Source organism: Heloderma suspectum, chromosome 7 (genome assembly GCF_057233095.1).
Source record: "Heloderma suspectum isolate Gila_16-S chromosome 7, 16-S_ref, whole genome shotgun sequence".
Classification (NCBI taxonomy): Eukaryota; Metazoa; Chordata; class Lepidosauria; order Squamata; family Helodermatidae; genus Heloderma; species Heloderma suspectum.
This window is the reverse complement of record NC_139464.1, coordinates 85,058,293-85,078,858: the sequence shown is the minus strand read 5'-3', so window position 1 is coordinate 85,078,858 and position 20,566 is coordinate 85,058,293. Positions and strand designations below refer to the sequence as shown.

At 43.9% G+C, this 20,566-nt stretch overlaps 1 protein-coding gene across 1 annotated transcript in view; it reads right to left on the bottom strand.

The window, feature by feature from the left end:
* Nucleotides 1-20,566, bottom strand: part of CFTR (CF transmembrane conductance regulator) — a 139,398-nt gene that overhangs the window by 46,151 nt on the left and 72,681 nt on the right. Inside the window, exons 12-15 of the mRNA XM_084811822.1 lie at nt 7,758-7,852; nt 5,999-6,085; nt 3,805-4,525; nt 2,125-2,253 (exon numbers count right to left, since the gene is read on the bottom strand). Of these exons, the coding sequence (XP_084667948.1) occupies nt 2,125-2,253; nt 3,805-4,525; nt 5,999-6,085; nt 7,758-7,852 (1,032 nt within the window). The remainder of the gene's footprint in view (nt 1-2,124; nt 2,254-3,804; nt 4,526-5,998; nt 6,086-7,757; nt 7,853-20,566) is intronic.

Below are 20,566 nucleotides of genomic sequence, written 5' to 3'. Positions count from 1 at the left end.
GGAAACTCAAGCAGCTGAAGAGGCTGCAAGGATAAAAAAGTGCGGGGATGGTAAAAGAAAGAGGATCCCCACTCCCCTCAGCCACCTCCTTCGAGTAAGGTAAGCACTGAAGCCCTGCACCCTGAGAATTTCTCCTAAATTCTCACCCCTTCCCATAATTTTCAGGTGCAGTTTATTTTCACCCCTCCCCTCCAATGATTGCTTGAAAATAAGCAGGTCGAAAAATTCGGCACAGTGCTACCTAGGAACCTTGCATCTGGAAACAGCCATGGGCTCCCCAGGCCCCTTTCCCATCTTATTCTCACAACTATCCTATAAGACAGGTTCAGCTATGAGAAAGCGTGATTAGCTCAAGGTCATCAGGTGAGCTTCACGGCTTACGGGGCAATGGAACCCAGGTCTCCCCAGACCTAGCAAAGCACTACATTGAGTCTCAGGTGTTGGTTTTTGTTCGGCTAACTAGGTATGTTTATGTACTACTTTGTTTTCTATTGTGCTATCATTTATTTAGAGAACATTTAGAAAGGATGGAATACCAGTTGCTTACAAGGTATGAAATATAACTAAATGAAGTGAAAGTGCAGTTGTTTAAACAAGTTCCTATTCTTATATAATTTCTTTGTGCATATGTTAATTTTCTGTACCATTTTGAGTATCAATTGATCTCCACCAAAGTTATTGGTTCATGCTTTACTACCATGATCATATTGGAGAATTACTCCTATAAAGTTGTTTGGATATATTTTACAACCTTATCTTTGTCTTCTATGTCTTCCTACTTACAGCACAATCCTATGCATGTCTACTCAGATGTAAGTCTCATTGAGTTAAATAGACCTGACTCCCAGGTGTATAGGATTGCAAACTTAATTTCTAAATGCTTTTAGTGGTTAGTCTGAAACATGCATAGCCTCTGCCTAAAGTTTAAGAATTGAGTGGTCACATATATCAATTGGGTAAATTTGAATATTTGGCTTTATTAAGGATTGCAGCCTGAATGCCCATTTATTTATTTAATATCCTACCTCTCTACAAAAAAAATGGAACTCAATGTGGCAAACACTAAAATCCAAATTAAAAATGAAGTCTTAATTAAATCATAACATAAAAATAAGTAAATAAATAACACAATTAAAAGCACATCAATGAAAGAAGTAAATGGTACCCACTAATTAAAAACCCCTTCAGGAATTGACCAGTCTATATGCCAAAATAAACTAAATAAAGCATGAATAAACTTGCAATGCCAGAACATGTGTAAGCATGATGTAATCCAGTTGTTTCAGGTTTCTGAAGCAAATGTTTAGAAATGTCATGATATAATACATGTATAATGTACTTTGTATAATGTATTTTAATGGTTCTTAATCTTTGAAAACCACCCAGAAAGCTTCAGCTATTGGGCAGTATAGAAATGTAATAAATGAAAATGCACATAACTCATAAATAAAACTGAGCCAAGAGCACTGCATGCAATAGTCCTGAGAACCGTAGTTCTGGTGCTGTCCTTGTGCTTAGGGTGTCCGGATGTAAAAGAGGCCAGGGTCCTGCACCTTTAAGAGTTCTTTCGATGAGGGAATTTCAGCAGGTGTAGCTTGCATGACTAACCACACCTGCTGAAATTCCCTCATTTACACAGCTGTTAAAGGTGCAGGAGCCCTGTCCCCTTTGGCATTGGGCCACCCTACTTCTACAGTTGTACTGCTACAATTATGAAAAGAACCATACTGGCACTGTGTACCATTACAGTTGCTATACAGCAGAGGTGGACAACACATGGCCTGCATTTGGCCCCCAACCTCTGGTGCAGCTCCTGCTGCCACACTGCTAAAATTCATGCAGCAAACTGCTATGGCAGTGGTAAAAAAAAAAAAAATCATTGGTTTGCCACTGAATATTGATGGCAAACCACTACAGAAACTTACAAAGGACAAATTAAACTTTAAAACAAATCACCAGTTTTTTGCCTCTGCTATTGCCACACTACTGAATTTCGGTAGGGCTGCAACACCAGTGCAGCCCACCGGGGGGGGGGCAGGTCCAAGGGACAGAAAGTGGCCCCTGGACTTCCCGGCTATACAGACTGTTAACTTAAAACAGAGGTTATGAACACAATAGTCTTACCTCAATTGAAAAAATAACTACACACATAATTAGCACAACAATCAACTTTTTGTGGACGGTAATATATCTGAAGTATGTATTCCATGTTGTAACAGCATTCATGGTCTCAGAATCATCAAAGAAACATTCCTGGTAAAATATTTGACAAGCAGACAGTTAGAATGATCTGGATAACTATTTGTTCTTGCCTAACTATAACATATAGGTATCATTAGCATCTTATCCATATTAATGAAAACTGGCTCTATTATTAAGATGTGCATAAAAATGTGATTCTCGTTTACTAACTTCCTTCTAAACAGGGGCTGGGAAACTGGATTGGGGTTGGGGGGCCAGAGGATCCACCTCCAGCCAGCCCTGCATGGGCCAAATGATGTGCTTCCAGTGTGCAGTGAAGCAGGGTCCCATCTGAGTCGGTGGCTGAGGAATGCTTCAGCTGCTGACTCAGTCAGGACCCTGCTTTGCTACATGCCAGCAAAGCAGTTTCCAAGCACCACCTCACACGTTTGCTGGGAAGCATCAGCCAGGATGCTTGGCCCACATGACATCCTCCCCAATGGGGTAAGGCCCACTGTTATCTCCAATCACAAATTGGAGATAACAACAGGGATTCTTCCAGGGTGTGAGGTTTAGAGGGCAAGCTGTGCCCCCTACAGGAATCCCTGAAGGTGTCACAGGCCAAATGGGGATCCTCCACATGCCAATTTGGGCTTGCAGGCCAGAGGCAATGAGCTTGTGAACACTGGTTGCTGGGGAACATGGTGCTGGGGAGGGTGCTGTTGTGCTCATGTCCTGCATGTGGGTTCCTTGTCAACAGCTGGTTTGCCACTGAGTGAACAGAATGCTGGACTAGATGGAACCTTGGTCTGATCCAGTATGTTCTTCTTCTTATGTTCTTACATCTTTAAGTTCCCTTCCCGGTTCTAAACAATATTATGCTTAAGAATTCTATGATGTTTGTCCACTCTATTCCTTTTCATTCATAGTTCTTTCATAAAAAAAACAAATGTTTTCCAGTTGCAATAAATAATAAGATGAGTTCTGGTAATATTTCAGACTTCCCCTGAACATTATTACAAGGTGCTGCTGAGCTATCTGCAGCACAGTGACAGATTAGTCTATTTCTGATCTGAGTCCATTTCACATGTTCAATCCTGAGTCTGTTCTGTCCCATTTTTTACACACACACAAAACCCTGTTTAAATGTACCAAAATTTGTATGCATTTCCTCATATATGTATTTTTGTATACAATTTCCCCTAAAATACACATTTTTGTACACATTTGCTCCTAAAATGCACATATGTGTATGCCTTTTTTGAGTCGCACTGCAAAATTTGGAGAAGTGCGCAGTCCTATTTATAATTCCATTCTGATCTGTATATTAGTCCAGGAAGTGTGAATTAGGCTGGTTCACTTAAAAATACAGACCAAACCAAATTCTACCCCATCCCTACTAAAGTATAGCTCAAATACAGTCCTGATGGTTTGATTGCAAGAAGAATCACACTGAGATCATAGTTTCAGAGGATTTTTTTTTAAAAAAATTATACTTTAAACTTGAAATTAAAGGGAGATGTGATATAGGAATACAATGCTGGGTGCTTAATAAAAGAGGATTATGTTATGTAAATATTGGTAACTGAAGCACTTCTAACAATAGTAATTTGAACCACATACCTTTAAATCCTCTTCATTAAGCTCTTCAGTTATCTCTACCACACTGTCCCGAGACAAGCGCCTGGCATAGATGTCTATCTCGGAAGACTGGTGGACTACTGACATTTTACGTACTGATACGCTGCCCTTTTTATAAAGACTTTGACCTGAGTGAACTGAGGTTCGGGTCATCAAGTTAAGCACAGACTGCCTTCTCTGTCCTCTGAATGTGGGGCCTGGATTGAATACATTGCTGCGGGGCAGAATTGCTTCTCCTTGTTCAGAGTCTGGCACCAAGGACAATCTCCTTTCCACTGGTTCCCCGAGACCTTCCTCTATACCATTGACCTGCAGTGGTGTTTTTTGCATGAGAGAAAACTTCCGGCTAGAATTCAGTGCATTCATAACAGAGTTCTTCCTTTTTTCAGAAAAATCTGAAGTTTGCTTGAAAGAGGTTTTTTTCATTTCGTTTCGCGAACCCATTCCATCGCCGTCAATTGAGAGCCGCCTCAGTGTTTCAGTCAGAATGGATTTTCTTCTGTCTGGACTGAACTGATCAAAAGCATCAAATCCCATCAGCTCAGAGCTGAAGTTGGGTCGCTGACCCTGAAGTTCAGAAAATGTTCCATAGAAATAACAGCTTCCTTCATGTAAAATTAATATCTTGTCTGCTATCTTTAAATGTTCCAGCTTCGAAGTGACAAGTATTCTAGTTTTATTGACAATAAGCTTGCAAACACAACTTTAAAACAAAAAAAAAGACCATTATAAACAGACTTTAAGAAGGGTAATCACTGCTAATTTTCTTTATTTGTCTAGTTCTACTTATTCTTTGAGTCCTTTCCAATTTAAGAAAAATAGTCTAGATTAATTTATCTGAATAAATACAACTTGAGGAGTGGGAGAGAATATAGCACATCAAGTGATGGTGTGCCACAGAGTCTAGCTGGATACCTGGGTATTATAAGCCACACCACAATCTTGCTGTGCTCAGTTACCTAGAAATCTGGTAGAACACTAGATTAACACACAACATTTTTCTATCAGGTTGTAGTTTTTCCCAGTCAGGTTGTGGAATTTAGGACTGCATGACTATCCAATGCAGGGTGTGCCGAGCACGAAGCGATCCTCACCTCCATGCTCCATCCACCCTGCATTTTTGGCTAGACAGGAGATTTTGCCTAACTAGCTGGGGAGCTTTGGAGCAGGAGGGGGGAGGCTGCATGGCACATAGGAAGCTGCATAATGCCCACCCCCAGGACCGCCCCCTTTTCCCCATCTCCGTGCTCCATTTACAAGTGCAGAAATGTAGCTGGCACAGAGAACTACGCTGGCTATGAGGAGGAGGGAGCATGGTTTCTTGGATTCCCAGAAACGGAAAAATCCTATGGCCCTCTAGACAGTGTCTAGTGGCCATAGGATTGCTCCCTCCATCACTCTTCCAAATGTTAAAATACTCTAGTCTACCTCTTTCTATCATGTTTCTTCTGCTACTATTCATCTCTGCAGACCATAATCCCTAATTAAGTATAGTGACAATGTTTCTAGTGTGTTGATATGTAGACCAATCACCAGTAACACTGCCATGTATCATAGGTTCTGTATGTAAGGTCACTTTGTGAAAACTAATTACAACAGCTTGATTGCAATGATTTATTATATCTGAAATAGATTACACTATCCATAGAGTAATATCTTAACATGATGCTTTGCAACTAAAGTTACTCCTAAAAACAATAAGCATTTGCACAAAGTTGTTGCTGCTGCTGCTGTTGTTGTTGTTGTTAGATTTATACCCCGCCTTTTTCGCAGTACTGGGATACAAGGCAGCTTACAAAAATTAAACATAAACAAATAAAACATATGAAAATATACAAAAGTTGAAATATAAATTAAACAACAATACAATTAAAATTATAGTAAAACATTAAAACAGCATTTTAAAACAGCATTTTAGCAGCTTACCCCCAGGTTCCAACTATGTCCCAAAGGCCTGGAACGAGAAAGTTTTAGCCTGCCTCCGGAAACACATCAAGGAGGGAGCCATCCTAGCCTCCCTGGGAAGGGTGTTCCACAGCCGTTGCACAAATTCAATTTTTATATTAGAAAATGTATTTATGGGATGTGGGCACAGTTTTGCACAAATTCTTTTTGTCTCATTGGCATAATACCCTTCTCCCTAATAAATAAGCAAATATGTCAAAATGTACCATACCTTTCAAATATTTCTTTTTCTGTTAACATGTCTAAATAACCAAACGGGGAATCCAAGAGATATAAATCAGCATCTTTGTACACTGCTCTAAATAAATGACACAGAAATGAAATTAGCTTCCATTAAAAGTAAGTACCAAAATGTAAAAGACTGCTGGGCAGATCAATTCTATGGCCACCAGACACTGTCTAGACAGCCACAGGATTTTTCGGTTTCTGGAAACTGAGGTTGTCCAACCTCAGTTTCCAGAAACTATTTATTTATTTATTTATTTATTTATTTCTATACCGCCCAATAGCCGAAGCTCTCTGGGCGGTTCACAAAAATTAAAACCAAACAACACACAATAAAACAATTTAAAATATATAGAACATTAAAACCACAATATAACAATATTGAGAAACTATGCTCTCTCCCCCTCCCCCTCGTAGCTGGCATGGTTTTTTCCGCACTGCCGCCATCTCCATGCTCATAAACGGAACACAGAGAGGGAGAAAAGGGGACAGTTCTGGGGGCGGGGAGGGGAGGAGACTGCAGAAAACACTTTAGTCAGGTTTCTAGCAGGTCTCCTGGCCCCTTCTCTCCCCCATCCTGAAGCTGCGGCTAGATGTGAAAAAATGCACATCTAGGCACAAATGCAGGGCAGCTGGAGCATGGAGGAGGGGATCCCTTCCGTGCTCCGTCTGCCCTGCATTGGATAGGCATCAGCCTCTGAGTTCAGAGGCTGACGTCTATCTCGATAGGATTGCGCTCTTAATATATAGTTTCAGACCTTTTATTATATGTAATATGAACTGCACCCAGGGAATCCATAATTTCAATCATATAGGCTTGTATAATCCACCATATTTGCATTTAATTGTAGAAAAAATTTTCGGTCTGAATGTTCTAGGCATGCTCCCAAGAACTTATTCCCTCTGAGCTGGCCATACAAAACATTGTGCTTTGTTTGGAGCTTACATCCTCAGATAGGAGTTCTTTTTGAACTTCCCATTATTGCTGGACATGGTGACAACGATGCTGCTCTGGGATACTCTCAAAATGTGAACAAGCTGTACATCAGCTCAACATAGCATTGAGGGCTCTGTAGCCTGATGTCTGTTCAATGCCAGGTGGAGACAGTGGGTTGTACCCAAAGTGAGTCTAGGGTTTTGATTCAGTTTAAATGGAAGAATCAAAAAGAATGTTTAAATGAGGACAACATTACATGAAACAACTCTGTGCTGTCACCACTACCTCCTCCCTGCTTCCCAGAAGTAAAACGCCTGCATGAGCTCACAATGCAGGTAGCTGTCCTAGATGAATCATGCAATGTTGATAACTTGGAGAAGCTATACTGGCACCACTTTTCAGACACAGCTTCAGACATTAAAACTGTGGGGACCTAGTGCCTTAGCTCTTTGCATAATGCAAACTGGCAACTTCTAGTTATGGATAGGGAAGAAAAATGAAGTGCAGGATTATTTCTGATGTCTGTCTTGAAAGGGCAAATCTCGGGAAAAGACCACATTTTCATACCATGAACTCTTACTTGTTATTTGAAAACACTAATAACGTGGTGAAGAAGCAGAAATTTTCAGGCAACAACCATTTTTCAATTAATTGTAAAAAAAAAAAAAGATTATAACATAAACTTCTCACTTTGTGTATGAATATGCTATGAAAGAGAAAGAGAAAATTCAATCTGGTATCAAAATGTATGAAATGTATGAATATGGGCCACATTGATTAAAATCATCATACAGTTATTTCAGCTCACCTGGCTAGGGAGATTCTGGCTCGCTGACCTCCACTGAGGGTGATTCCACCTTCTCCCAAAACCGTGTCATCTTTCTCTGGAAACTTTGAAATGTCCTATTGAGATGTTTTATAAAAAATGATGTTAATTTTCCATTTTCAGACTCCACCAGGGCTTTTCAAATTCTATCATAATGAGCCTTCCTAAGTCAAGAAAACAGCAACTGAGAGCCAATTTACACAACTATTTTGTTATGCTAGAATATATGAACCAGATAGAAGCTTTGCTCCTGGTGGTGTAACTGTTCAAGGTGTCACAACTCAATGGACTGATAGCAAGCCCACGTGAATTTAGGAAGCAAGCTTTATGTGATATATAAATATGGATGTGTGCACTGACTCCAAGATAAGATTAAAAGAGATAATTCAGGTTTTAAAGGATCACACACTCACTTCCCTACTGAGGTCTGCCAGGCACCAGCATTTACATCCTTTTGATGCCAGGTCAAGACTTTCCTCTACTCCCAGGCAATTGACAACATATGATAAGATTTAATAAGTTTTGGGATTTGTATTGTTGTTTTAAAATGTTTTTGTATGTAAATGTTTTATATTATGTTTTATATTGTATTTTTAAGGATTTAAGGTTTTGTAAACCACCCAGAGTGCTTTGGCTATAGAAATTTTTATGATGATGATGATAATTTTAAAGGTCATAAGTAAGGCTGAGCTATTGAAATGGGTGGCCTGACCTATTTGAGGCATTCCAATGTGGCCACCCGCGGATTTGTATAAAACCACCACAATATGATACCACCACAATGTGGCCACCACCGCAGTCTTATCTTTGATCTCTTTCCTAGTAACCTGAAGCATGGAATTTGCCTTCTTTAAAAATCCAGCACACCAAACAATTGTTGTCTTTGGGCCTGCCACAACACCAAGTCATCATCTGATCTGTAATCACAGGTTTGGACCCCATCAGCGTATGCATAACATTTGCTGTTTATTTAATTTTGCCCAAATATGTATTACTTTATGCTTACATTTTATTTATTTGTTTGTTTGTTTATTTATTTATATCCTGCCTTTTCCCAGTGCTGGGACTCAAGGCAGCTTTACAACATGAAAAACTTATACAGTTAAAACCTATAAATAGAAATATACAGAAGTTAAAAATATAATTAAATCATCAATAATATTAATTATATAATAATTATATAAAATATCAACATTTTAAAAGACAACAAGAAATATAAACCATAGTATCTATATATCATATTCTCACAGGTCCACATTTGTTGTTGTTGTTCAGTCGTTCAGTCGTGTCCGACTCTTCGTGACCCCATGGACCATAGCACGCCAGGCCTTCCTGTCCTGCGCTCTCTCCCGGAGTGTGCTCAAGTTCATATTCATTGCATCGGTGATGCTATCTAGCCATCTCATCCTCTGTCGTCCCCTTCTCCTTTTGCCTTCAGTCTTTCCCAGCATCAGGGTCTTTTCCAGAGAGTTTTCTCGTCGCATTAGGTGGCCAAAATATTTGAGCTTCAGCTTCAGTATCTGTCCTTCCAGTGAGCACTCAGGGTTGATTTCCTTTAGGATGGACTGATTTGACCTCCTTGCAGTCCAGGGGACTCGTAAGAGTCTTCTCCAGCACCACAGTTCGAAAGCATCGATTCTTCGGCGCTCAGCCTTCCTTATAGTCCAGCTCTCACAGCCATACATTACTACTGGGAAAACCATAGCTTTGATTAGACGGACCTTTGTCAGCAAGGTGATGTCTCTGCTTCTTACTATGCTGTCTAGGTTTGCCATAGCTTTCCTCCCAAGGAGCAAGTGTCTTTTAATTTCAGGGCTACAGTCACCGTCTGCAGTGATCTTGGAGCCCAAGAAAGTAAAATCTGTCACTGCTTCCATTTCTTCCCCTTCTATATGCCAGCAAGTGATGGGGCCAGATGCCATGATCTTCATTTTTTTAATGTTGAGTTTCAAACCAGCTTTTGCACTCTCCTCTTTCACCCTCAACAAGAGGCTCTTGAGATCCTCTTCACTTTCTGCCATTAGGGTGGTATCATCTGCATATCGGAGGTTGTTGATAATTCTCCCAGCAATCTTAATTCCGACCTCTGATTCATCCAACCCGGCATTTCTCATGATGTACTCTGCATATAAGTTAAATAAGCAGGGTGACAATATGCAGCCTTGTCGTACTCCTTTCCCAATTTTGAACCAATCGGTTGTTCCATGTCTGGTTCTTACTGTTGCTTCTTGACCCTCGTACAGGTTTCTCAGGAGACAGGTAAGGTGGTCTGGTACTCCCATCACTTTAAGAATTTGCCACAGTTTGTTGTGATCCACACAATCAAAGGCTTTAGCGTAGTCAATGAAGCAGAAATAGACGTTTTTCTGGAATTCTCTTGCTTTCTCCATGATGCAGCAAATGTTGGCGATTTGATCTCTAGTTCCTCTGCCTCTTCTAAACCCAGCTTGTACTTCCAGTAGTTCTCGGTTCGCATACTGCTGAAGCCTAGCTTGTAGGATTTTGAGCATCACCTTGCTGGCATGTGAAATGAGCGCAATTGTGCGGTAGTTTGAACACTCTTTGGCGTTGCCCTTCTTTGGAATTGGAATGTAAACTGACCTTTTCCAGTCTTGCGGCCATTGCTGAGTGTTCCAAATTTGTTGGCATATTGAATGCAGCACTTTAACAGCATCATCTTTTAGGATTTTAAATAGCTCAGCTGGAATACTGTCATCTCCGCTAGCTTTGTTGTTACTAATGCTTCCTAAGGCCCACTTGACTTCACTCTCTAGGATGTCCGGCTCAAGTTCAGTGACCGCACTCTCATGGCTATCAGGGACATTCAGATCTTTCCTGTATAGTTCTTCTGTGTATTCTTTCCATCCCTTCTTAATCTCATCTGCTTCTGTTAGGTCCCTGCCTTCTTTGTCCTTTATCATGCCCGTCTTTGCACAAAACGTTCCCTTGAGATCTCCGATTTTCTTGAAGAGATCTCTAGTCTTTCCCATTCTGTTGTTTTCCTCAATTTCTTTGCATTGTTCGTTTAAGAAGGCCTTCTTGTCTCTCCTTGCTATTCCCTGGAACTCTGCATTCAGTTGGATATATCTTCCCCTTTCTCCCTTGCTTTTCGCTTCCCTTCTTTCCTCAGCTACTTGTAAAGGTCCACACTAGCTATCCCCAAAGGCCTGCCGGAACAAAAAAGTTTTTACCTGCCTGTGAAAGCTTATCAAGGAGGGTGCCACTCTCGCCTCTCTGGGAAGAGAGTTCCAGAGCCTTCAGGCAGCCACCGAGAAAGCCCTCTCCCGCTTTCCCACCAGACGAGCCAGCTGAAGTTTCCGAGCACTCTTCAGAGGCAGCCCCACAGTAATCCAAACGGGATGGAACTAAGGCCTGTGTTAATGTGGCCAAGTCAGACATCTCAAGGAACGGGCGCAGCTGGCGCACGAGCTTTAACTGTGCAAATGCACTCCTGGCCACTGCTGAAACCTGGGCATCCAGGCTCAGGGCTGAGTCCAGAAGTACACCCAAGCTGCGAACCTGTGTCTTCAGGGGAGTGTAACCCCATCCAGCACAACCTGTATCCCTATTCCCTGATGTACCTTTCGACTGACCAGGAGCACCTCTGTCTTGTCTGGATTAAGCTTCAATTTGTTTGCCCTCATCCAGTCCATTACTGCCGACAGACACCGGTTCAGCACCCCAACAGCTTCCTTGGTATTAGATGGAAAGGAAAAGTAGGGTTTGGTGTCATCAGCATAGTGGTGAACCTCAAAACTCCGGACAACCTCTCCCAGTGTATACGTATGTTAAATAGCATGGGGGACAAAACAAAACCCTGAGGAACTCCACAGGCCAATGGCCAGGGAGTCGAACAGGAGTCCCCCAGTACCACCTTCTGGTCCGCCCCTCCAAGAAGGAATGGAGCCACTGTAAAACAATGCCTCCAAATCCCATCCCAGCAAGGTGGCCCACAAGGATACCAAGGTCGATGGTATCAAAAGCCACTGAGAGGTCCAGCAGAACCAACAGGGTCCAGCAGAACCAACTAGACTCCCCCTGTCTAGTTCCCAGCGTAGGTCATCCACCAAGGAGACCAAAGCTGTTTCTGTCTCATAACTGGGCCTGAAGCCAGACTGAAATGGATGTAGATAATCTGTCTCATCCAGGAATCCCTGGAGTTGGGAGGCCACCATGCGCTCCAACACCTTGCCCAGGAATGGAATATTGGAGACTGGCCAATAATTATCCAATATGGTGGGGCTCAGGGAGGGCTTTTTAAACAAAGGTCTCACCGCTGCCTCCTTTGGGCAGGCTGGAACTCTGCCTTGCCTAAGGGAGAGATTAACCACTCCCCTTACCCACTCGGCCAGTCCACCTCTGGCTACTTTTATGAGCCAGGAAGGGCAAGGATCTAGAACACACATGGTGGCTTTCACCTCTCCCAGAACCCTGTCCACATTCTCAGGCTATACAAATTGAAAAGTATCCAACAACACTGGACAAGCAGGGGCCAAAGTTACATCCACTGGGTCTGTATCAACTATAGCATCCAAGTCAGAGCGGATCCGAGCGATTTTGTCTGTAAAGTGCTGAGCAAATTGTTCACAGCGGGTAGGGGTGTCAGAGAATTCTGCCACGGACTCCAGTGAGGCCGGATTCCTTAGAATCCAGCCCCCCAAAATCTGTGGTGGAATGGCTGCCACCCCCTGCCACCCCGCGGAATCCCCCTGGGATGGAGCTTACCTGGTGGCGGATGTGGCGGCGTCAGTGGCGGCGGCAGCGGCTCTGGCGGCTCCAGCAGCTCCGGCTGGTCTTCCAGCCAGCCGCAGCTGGGCCGCTGAGACCGCAAATGGCGGCTGTCGTTGCGGCCACCATTTGCATCCTTGCAGTCAGCTGTGATAGGCTACATAAGTATTTACATAGCCTATCACAGCAAAGAGCAGGGGCGCAGGCTGACTGCAAGGACGCAAATGTGTGGTGTAGTGACCCAGTGTGGTGTAGTGGCAAGAGTGTTGGACTGGGAGCTGGGAGATCCGGGTTCTAGTCCCCACTCAGCCATGGAAGCTCACTGGGTGACTTTGGGCCAGTCACACACTCTCAGCCCAACCTACCTCACAGGGTTGTTGTTGTGAGGATAAAATGGAGAGGAGGAGGATAATGTAAGCCGCCTTGGGTTCCTTGCAAGAGGAAAAAAGGCGGGATATAAATGCAATAATAATAAATAAATAAATAAATAAATAAATGGCGACTGCTACGACGGCCGCCATTTGCAGCCGCAGCAGCGGCCGGTCCTGGCTGGCGGCTCCGTGGAGCCATCGCCGAGCAGAGCTGGCCAGGGAGGATTCCGAGGGGAGGGATGGAGAGCCTCCCCCCACCGCGGATTGCCCGGCGTGGAGCCAGGTAAGGCTTTCGTACATCCCTAACAGTGGGCTGTTGAGAGGTTTAAATTATCCTCTTGAGGGCTAGTGTATAAAAGACCCCTGTGCACTCGAAACAGCTCCGCCGGATGGCTCTTTGCAGATGCAATCGTGGCAGAAAAAGATATTTTCTTTGCTGCCCATATTGCTACAGAGTAGGCCTTCAAAAAGGCTCTAGCCCATGTTCAATCAGATTCACTCCAAGTTTTCTGCCAACGTCGTTCTAGTCTTCTCACTTGTTTCATCGCTGCCAGCTCCCTAGAAAACTAGGGTGCTGGTGTGGCTCCACTTTGTGAGAGAAGACGCTCAGGAGTGATTGTGTCCACCGCCCTGGTCATTTCTCCATTCCAGAGATCAGCTAGGGCTTTGACAGAATCACCTGCTGAGGCAACAGGAAAATCCCCAAGAGCCATCAGGAAACCATTCGGATCTATCAGCCTCCTGGGACGGACCATCTTAATCGGCCCTCCGATTAAGAGTGCCAGCAAGTCTAAACCCCAACAGGTAGTAATCTCTCCATGACAACGGAACTATAGAGAGTTCCTCCACTCTCAGATCACTATCAACCCATTCAGCACAGGAAACAAGGTCCTGAGTGTGTCCAGCAGATACCTTTTGGGACAGACCCATGGTTGTAATGGTAGACATGAAGTCCTGAGCCACTCCCGACAGGGCAGCTTCAGCATGGATGTTGAAATCCCCCAGCACAACAAGCTGAGGGGTCTCCAACACCAACCCCGAGACTACCTCGGCTAGCTCAGGAAAGGACACTGTTGAGCAGCGGGGTGGACAGTACAGCAACAGAATCCCTATTCTGTCCCAGGCACCCGCCTTCAAATACACACACTCAAATCCAGCGGACTGTGGGATAGGGCACCTGGTCAGGGGGATCGAATTGCGATAAACCACTGCCACTCCACCTCCCCCCTGCCCAGTCTTGCCTGCTGCTGGACAGAGAAACCTGGAGGGCAGAGCTGAGAGAGATCCCCCCCACCCCGCTTCATCCAGCCAGGTCTCTGTAATACAGGCCAGGTCAGTGTCCTCATCCAGGATCAAGTCCTAGATAGCCATTGTTTTACCATTCACTGACCTGGCATTCAGCAGCAGCAGTTTCAACCCACGGCATCTGTTGTCAGGACCATCTAGGTTATTTGAGTTGGAGGACAATTTGGGGACAGTCAACACCCTATTGTTACACACTCTGCCTTTCGAATGTGACTTGTCTCCCCGCTCCATATCTCCGTCTGCCCTGTAGAACCATAATGGCCATTCCCTGGCTCCCAACACCTCCCCACTTCTTTAAAAAACACATCCCTAGTGCAGGCAGTCCTACAGGCAACCCTGAGGCAAGCAGTCCCCCTCCCTCCTTCCAAGCAGGGGGACAGGCCCTTGCCCTCATATTCCCCCAAAGGGGCAACCCCCTTTGGTGTCGTCCCCTTTGGAGGCGACACCCACCAGTGGTGGTCCCTCCCCCATCAGGCCCTGGGTTTTATGCCCCAGTTCCCACAGCTGGGCGTGGGAAGGCACTTGGCTGGACCTGGGTCTGCAAGGAGGCACAGTAGAAATCCCACAGGTGGAGGTAGCACCCCAGCAAGGTAGCAGCAGCAGCAGGAGCCCTGGACCTCACCTGCCTTGCAGTGCTGTAGGGCTTCCTCCCCTTACAGCAGCAAGGGAAAGAGGGAATGAGGGAAACATTGACCCTCGTTTTCCATTTTAACCATTGCTGGTTGGGAGGGATCTATTTTAAGATCTCCTTGAAATCCAGCAGGGTATTCCTAGCCCTGATAATTTAGTCATACACAGAATTTGGCCACTTTGCAGCTCACCCCTGGCTCCTGATCATTTATGACCAGGACAACTGGCTACAATCCTATTATGGGTCCTTTAGGGATCCACTACTTCCTTCCCTCTATTACAAGAGCTGCTTAATTGTTTTTGCCCTCTGCTTTCCTGTTATTCAACAGATTACATATCCAGAGGAAGACCAGTCCTCTTCGCCCACAGTGCTTACTTGACAAAGTTGCCTTTGGTGAGGGACTTGGCAGACTTTCCTGGCAGACATTCTTGGCAGTCAATGTATAAAATATATAATGGATCGCCGTCAGCTACATACTGTTTGGTGTTTCAAGGCATCCCAAAGAGCTGGTGAGTCAGGGCTTCCCTTTTCAGAAGCCATGTGCTTCTTCTGCAAAAACAGTAGATCTGCTACTATAAGCTTAATAACTGTTCCCTTTAGTAATGCTTTCCACCTATGTACTAGAAATGGGCATTTAGCAAATTGGCTTGTAATTTCCTAGATCCTTTTTTTTTATTAATTGGCTTCACATCAGTTACTTCCCAATCGTCCAGTAGAAAGGCCCATTTACATTTAGTGACATAGGGTATAATTTGTCAGGAAGTCAGCAATTTCACATGAAATTCTTTAAGAACTCATGGGTGGATGCCTTTTCATCCAGGTAATTAAGTCCTAGAACACCTTATCAACTGTATTTAACTAGACTTATTGTTAATGCACTGTATTTGGCCAGGGTCTGCATCCCCACCTTTTTATCCACCTCGTTTTAGGAAAGAGTTGCAAAGTCTTAAATTAAGCCCTGCCACCTTTAAGATAGGAAGTGGATTTGCACCAGAATAATGAGAGAAAATTATATGAGTCGTGGGGAGTAGGGGGAAGTGAGTACAGAAGATGGCTTCCATTTAGAGAGTACGATGGTATGCCCTTTGTGCAGTTTCACTTGGTCAGCCATTTGGTCTGTATCACATGGGTAGGTGGGCTGGAGTTGACAACTTGTGGCCATCTACTTCTATCATTGGCTAGGACACATTCTGAGGGTAAATTCAGATTGACAATGCACATAAATACCCTCAAGATATGTAAGAAATAAGAAACCGCCAAGGGACTTCTTTGTGCAGGTTCAGGTGTGTTTGACATCAACAGAATCAAAGGTATTGCTCTCTTCCTATCAAATAAGGTCTCATTTTAAGTAAAGCAAGAATATAGAGATTCTGAGGGAAGATATTTTTCGATTAAGTAACTGATACGTGAGGAAAAGTGGTTACTGAGCTGTATCTAATCACCCAGTAGCAGTTGAGGAGTACTTTTTTCTAAAAACTCTTTCCCCAAGCTGGCTACCTTTACACATAGGTTTTTTAGCAGGATCGCTCTTCTTTAATCACTAGTTTTTGTGGGAGCTTTAAATGCTGCTGCTCTGCTGCTATCTCACAACTTCCCCTCCCTCTTCCTCTGTTATCTGAGAATGGGGAAAACCTGGCATTTTCTGTGCTTGCAATTGAAATCACGATTTCCCCCCTGTGTATTTCCCCTTGTCCCACTTTGTGTGGGCATGTGCTGGGGGTGTTGCTGGGCGGTGTTGAATAACATTGTCATGACAACAAATCAGTGGGAGGGTGGGGGCAGGTCACTGGCCACGCTTCCAGGAACCCTTTCTGCCTCTCTCCCATTCCACTATGGGCGCTTGAACTGTAAAGGGGTTAACCATCCCAAATGCTTCCCCTGAACACAGCAATGCTTACTCCTGAGTAAACTCATTGGCTGTAAGGCTTTCCTTTCCTGGGAGTAAGTGCCATTGAAATTTGTGTGGCTTGCTTCTGAGTAGGCATGCATAGGAGTGCACTGTAAGTCTACTTAGGGTAGCAGTCTTAAGGTCTCCCATCCCCTTCAATGCATTTACTTGGAACTTCTCCCTCCCATTGACTCCACTGACTGGTTCTTCTCCCTTTTGCTCACCAGTTTGATGGGCTTTTCATACAGTTTTCATACAGCCATTGAATGGACTTTCACTCATGCCTGTAAAAACATCTGTAAGATTGGGAAGCCAGCCAGCCACTATCTCTTCTCCTAACCCACCTTACAGGGTCATTGGGAAGCCAGAATAAGGGGGAAGAGCAATAATGGGGGGGGGGGGTGGGAGAAAGCCAGCCACTATCTCTTCTTCTAGCCCACCTTACAGGGTCGCTGGGAAGCCAGAATAAGGGGGAAGAGTAACAAGAGCACCAGGGGGGCAGGCGGAAGCAAGGCAGGTCTAATGAAGTAGGCATCCCCGTGAAGACGTTGCCTGGGGCGGGGGGCTGCTAGGTATGGCTTGGTGCAAATCTATTTGTGGATTTCTTACTTCTGTACTTGGGAACCTGGAAACTGGTATACTATTCAAACTCAGTAGTGTAAACAATGTACTGCATTTAATTCCATCACACACTGACCTATTTAGCAGCGAAGGACTAGCAGTGCCAGCAACCTTGGCGTAAGCCACCGAGAAGACTCTCTCTCCCTTGCCACAAAGTTGGAGGAAGGAGGGGGGCAGGGGACCAGCTCCCATAGCCCACTATCCCGTCACTAGAAGGACTTCCGACTTCCCTCCTGCTGTGGAGGAGTGGAGGGACGGGGCAGAGCGATCAATCATGTTACAGGAAGAAATGATCTGGGGGGCATGGGGCCAGCAGCCCCCTTCTGTCCCAATTTTTTCATGCAGCTCCTCCCAGCCATGAAAAGATATAGAGCAGAGGGAAGCTTTATGAGAGATGCCTGTATACAGGGCCAGTCTAAATTCCAGAAAGGATCCAAAATCAAAAAGACAGGTTTGTAGTGGGATAAAATGCCAGGTGCCCTCCAGAGGTGTTAGACTGAAACTCCCATCATTCCCAGTCAGCATCGCCTAGACCCTGAAAGGATTCCTGTACCTTTAAGAACTGCATAAAAGAGAAATGCCCTCTGCTGCAGGAAAATCCACTACACCCTTTCAGTAAACTATTCCAAAGGCTAATTGTTCAGGTAGACACTTTTCCTTTTTGTCTGGCCAACATTTGTTCATCTTTAAGACTTTGGCATCATTAATCTTTGCTCAGCTTGATTAGATGGCCAGCAGGGCCAGCCCTCTTGTGAAGCGGGGTGAAGCCCCCACCTCAGGCAGTGGAGCGGGAGGAGCAGCGATTGACGTGGTGCTACCACCACCACCAGGAGCCCAGCACACACACTCCCTGTGGGTGCTGCTGGGAGGGTGCTCCGTAAAGACTCAGGGTCCACTTTCCCACTGTGGCATTCGATACAGTGTGAGAGTGGAGCCAACAAGGCTCTCTGGAGCTGCTGCCTGGCCTGGCGGCACAAGAGCAAGTGCTCCAGAGAACCCTGACAGCCCCGCTCTCCTGCTGCAGCAAATGCCGCAGGGAGAGAGAAATCTGCTGCTAGCAATCTTAAAGTCCAATTGCTCCAAAAATGAACTAAATACTTGTGAGCTTCCTAAGTCTTTCACTTTTCTGATCTGAAAACACTGCTTTGGTTATTTTCTGAATGCTTTCCAAAAGTTTCATGATTATATTAATTGTGGATACCTAAAGTGGAGACACTGGTCTCGTCTGTTTTACAAGTTATTTGATTCTTTTGAAAAAGACGATATGCACATTCAACAAGCCTAATTCAGTACACGTATGTATAAGAATAAAATCAAGTCTGCATATCTCCCCTGATCATCTGCAGTGAGGGCCATATACAGGGGCTGTATGATAGCAGACTGCAGCAGAGGTCTAATTGACTGATTAACAGCCCAGTCGTAAGATGTTAGCTCAGAAGTAAGCCTCAGTGTGTTCAGTGGGACTTATACACAAGTAAGTGTGCATGGGATTGCAGCCTAAGGTTCATGAGACCAAAGGGGGTATTTCTGTTTAAAATGCAACTGACAGAAAAGTAGGAGCAGGCAGAAAGGAGGAAAACTAGCCAATTTTCTGAAGATATTTCCTAACTTGTCATCTAGTGTCGTGGCTTGCCAGGTAGGGGTGTTAAACAAAGTCCATAGAAGCCTCCTCCATGTCCTCTGAGTTGTTCTCAGGAAGAAAGCTGAAGCTCTCATTAGAGAGAGCTCTCATTGTTGCATTCTCATTAGAGCCTACTTCCCCCTAACATCCCTGGCCAATCACGTTTCATTTTGGGTTTCCTTACTTTTTTCTACCTTGGGAACAGTTTAAGATCATCTGGCAAGGACTGTTATTAAATGCAATATTCAGTGTAAATGTCAGATACAATGAGTCCAACATCCCTGGTGAAACCCTATATGCACTTTAATAAAAATAATAAAGTGGCATAATAGCTTTTCTGAGGGAAACAACATGCACCATGACTCGTTCCTGGTTCCATCTGAAATATTTTGGATAGAAAAGTACTGTCAGGGAGGTCTTTCAGTTTCATACACACTAAATCAGAGTCTAACAAGAAAAACACTCCACCCTGCAGAATGTAGTTCACGCCACCCTGCAGATGGAACATTTTATTCCAATATCTTAAACCCAGAAAGTTATGCAAACTATTCACTGTCTCTTCATTGCATTTGATAAAGCTACCTCAGACATCTCTTGTAATTCTTCAAGTGAAATTTGAAGATAAAGTCATTGGGATAAAGCACACCAGTTAAAGGGGCTATTAATGTACTAGCTTCTTAACCTGAAGATGCCAGAGTAACCAAGGCATGAACGTCATTACCTGCATCAATGACAGGCAAAACAGGACATTCTCTGACTTGATTCAGATACTACATTGGCTCTCTTGCACATTTAACTGTTCACCTGAATGTTCTGCACAGATGGGCAGGAAACAAGAGATGGGGGCTCTGTAAATGCCATTGCAATTTCTGGTTTAAATCCAATGTTACAGTAGTGGATAAACTAGCAAACTAGCACAAGCAACACTTAGCCTAATGAAGTTGGAATGAGTTGTACAATGCCTTGCAAAATGCCTTATGCAATGCGTTGTGGAACAGTTTGTGAAATATCTTGTGCTACACACCTTGTTCAGTGCTTTGTGGAACAGCTTGTGCATCAGCTTTTGCAATGGCTTGCCTGAGTGCCTGATAGTTGATTCTATCATCCAGTCATGGAACAATTACACTTTATTGTACTGCAAAACACAGACAGCTACTTCTCTTCAATTATGCTTATGATACCTTCCCCAAGAGTATAACACATCTCAGAAAAAATATTCTTGTCTAGATACCCCTTCTCAGCAATATCATGCTTAGTTGTGCATTTGCTTAACTATTTTTTCAGTGTGTGTTTTTAAGGCAAGCTGGCTTGGCTATAACTAAACTGTAAGCCAATTAATGTTTTGAAATCTTCATTTTATTTCTAAGTATAGGTTGGCCTGTGATAGGGACACATGTTGAACTATTTGAAAGACCAGAATATATGATGGGAACATACCTACTTTCAGAAACAGAGAACTGTATTTTCAGAAGTGAAATTCCCCAAGCAGTGGAGTTCACATAAATTTGTTTTAGATGAGGGAAATTCTGAATTTCATAATGCACATTTGAATTCTTGAATTCTTCTGCAGCACTTCTTATAGAGTGCTGCAATTGGTTAGACTCATCCCTAGAGCTTTTAGTTACA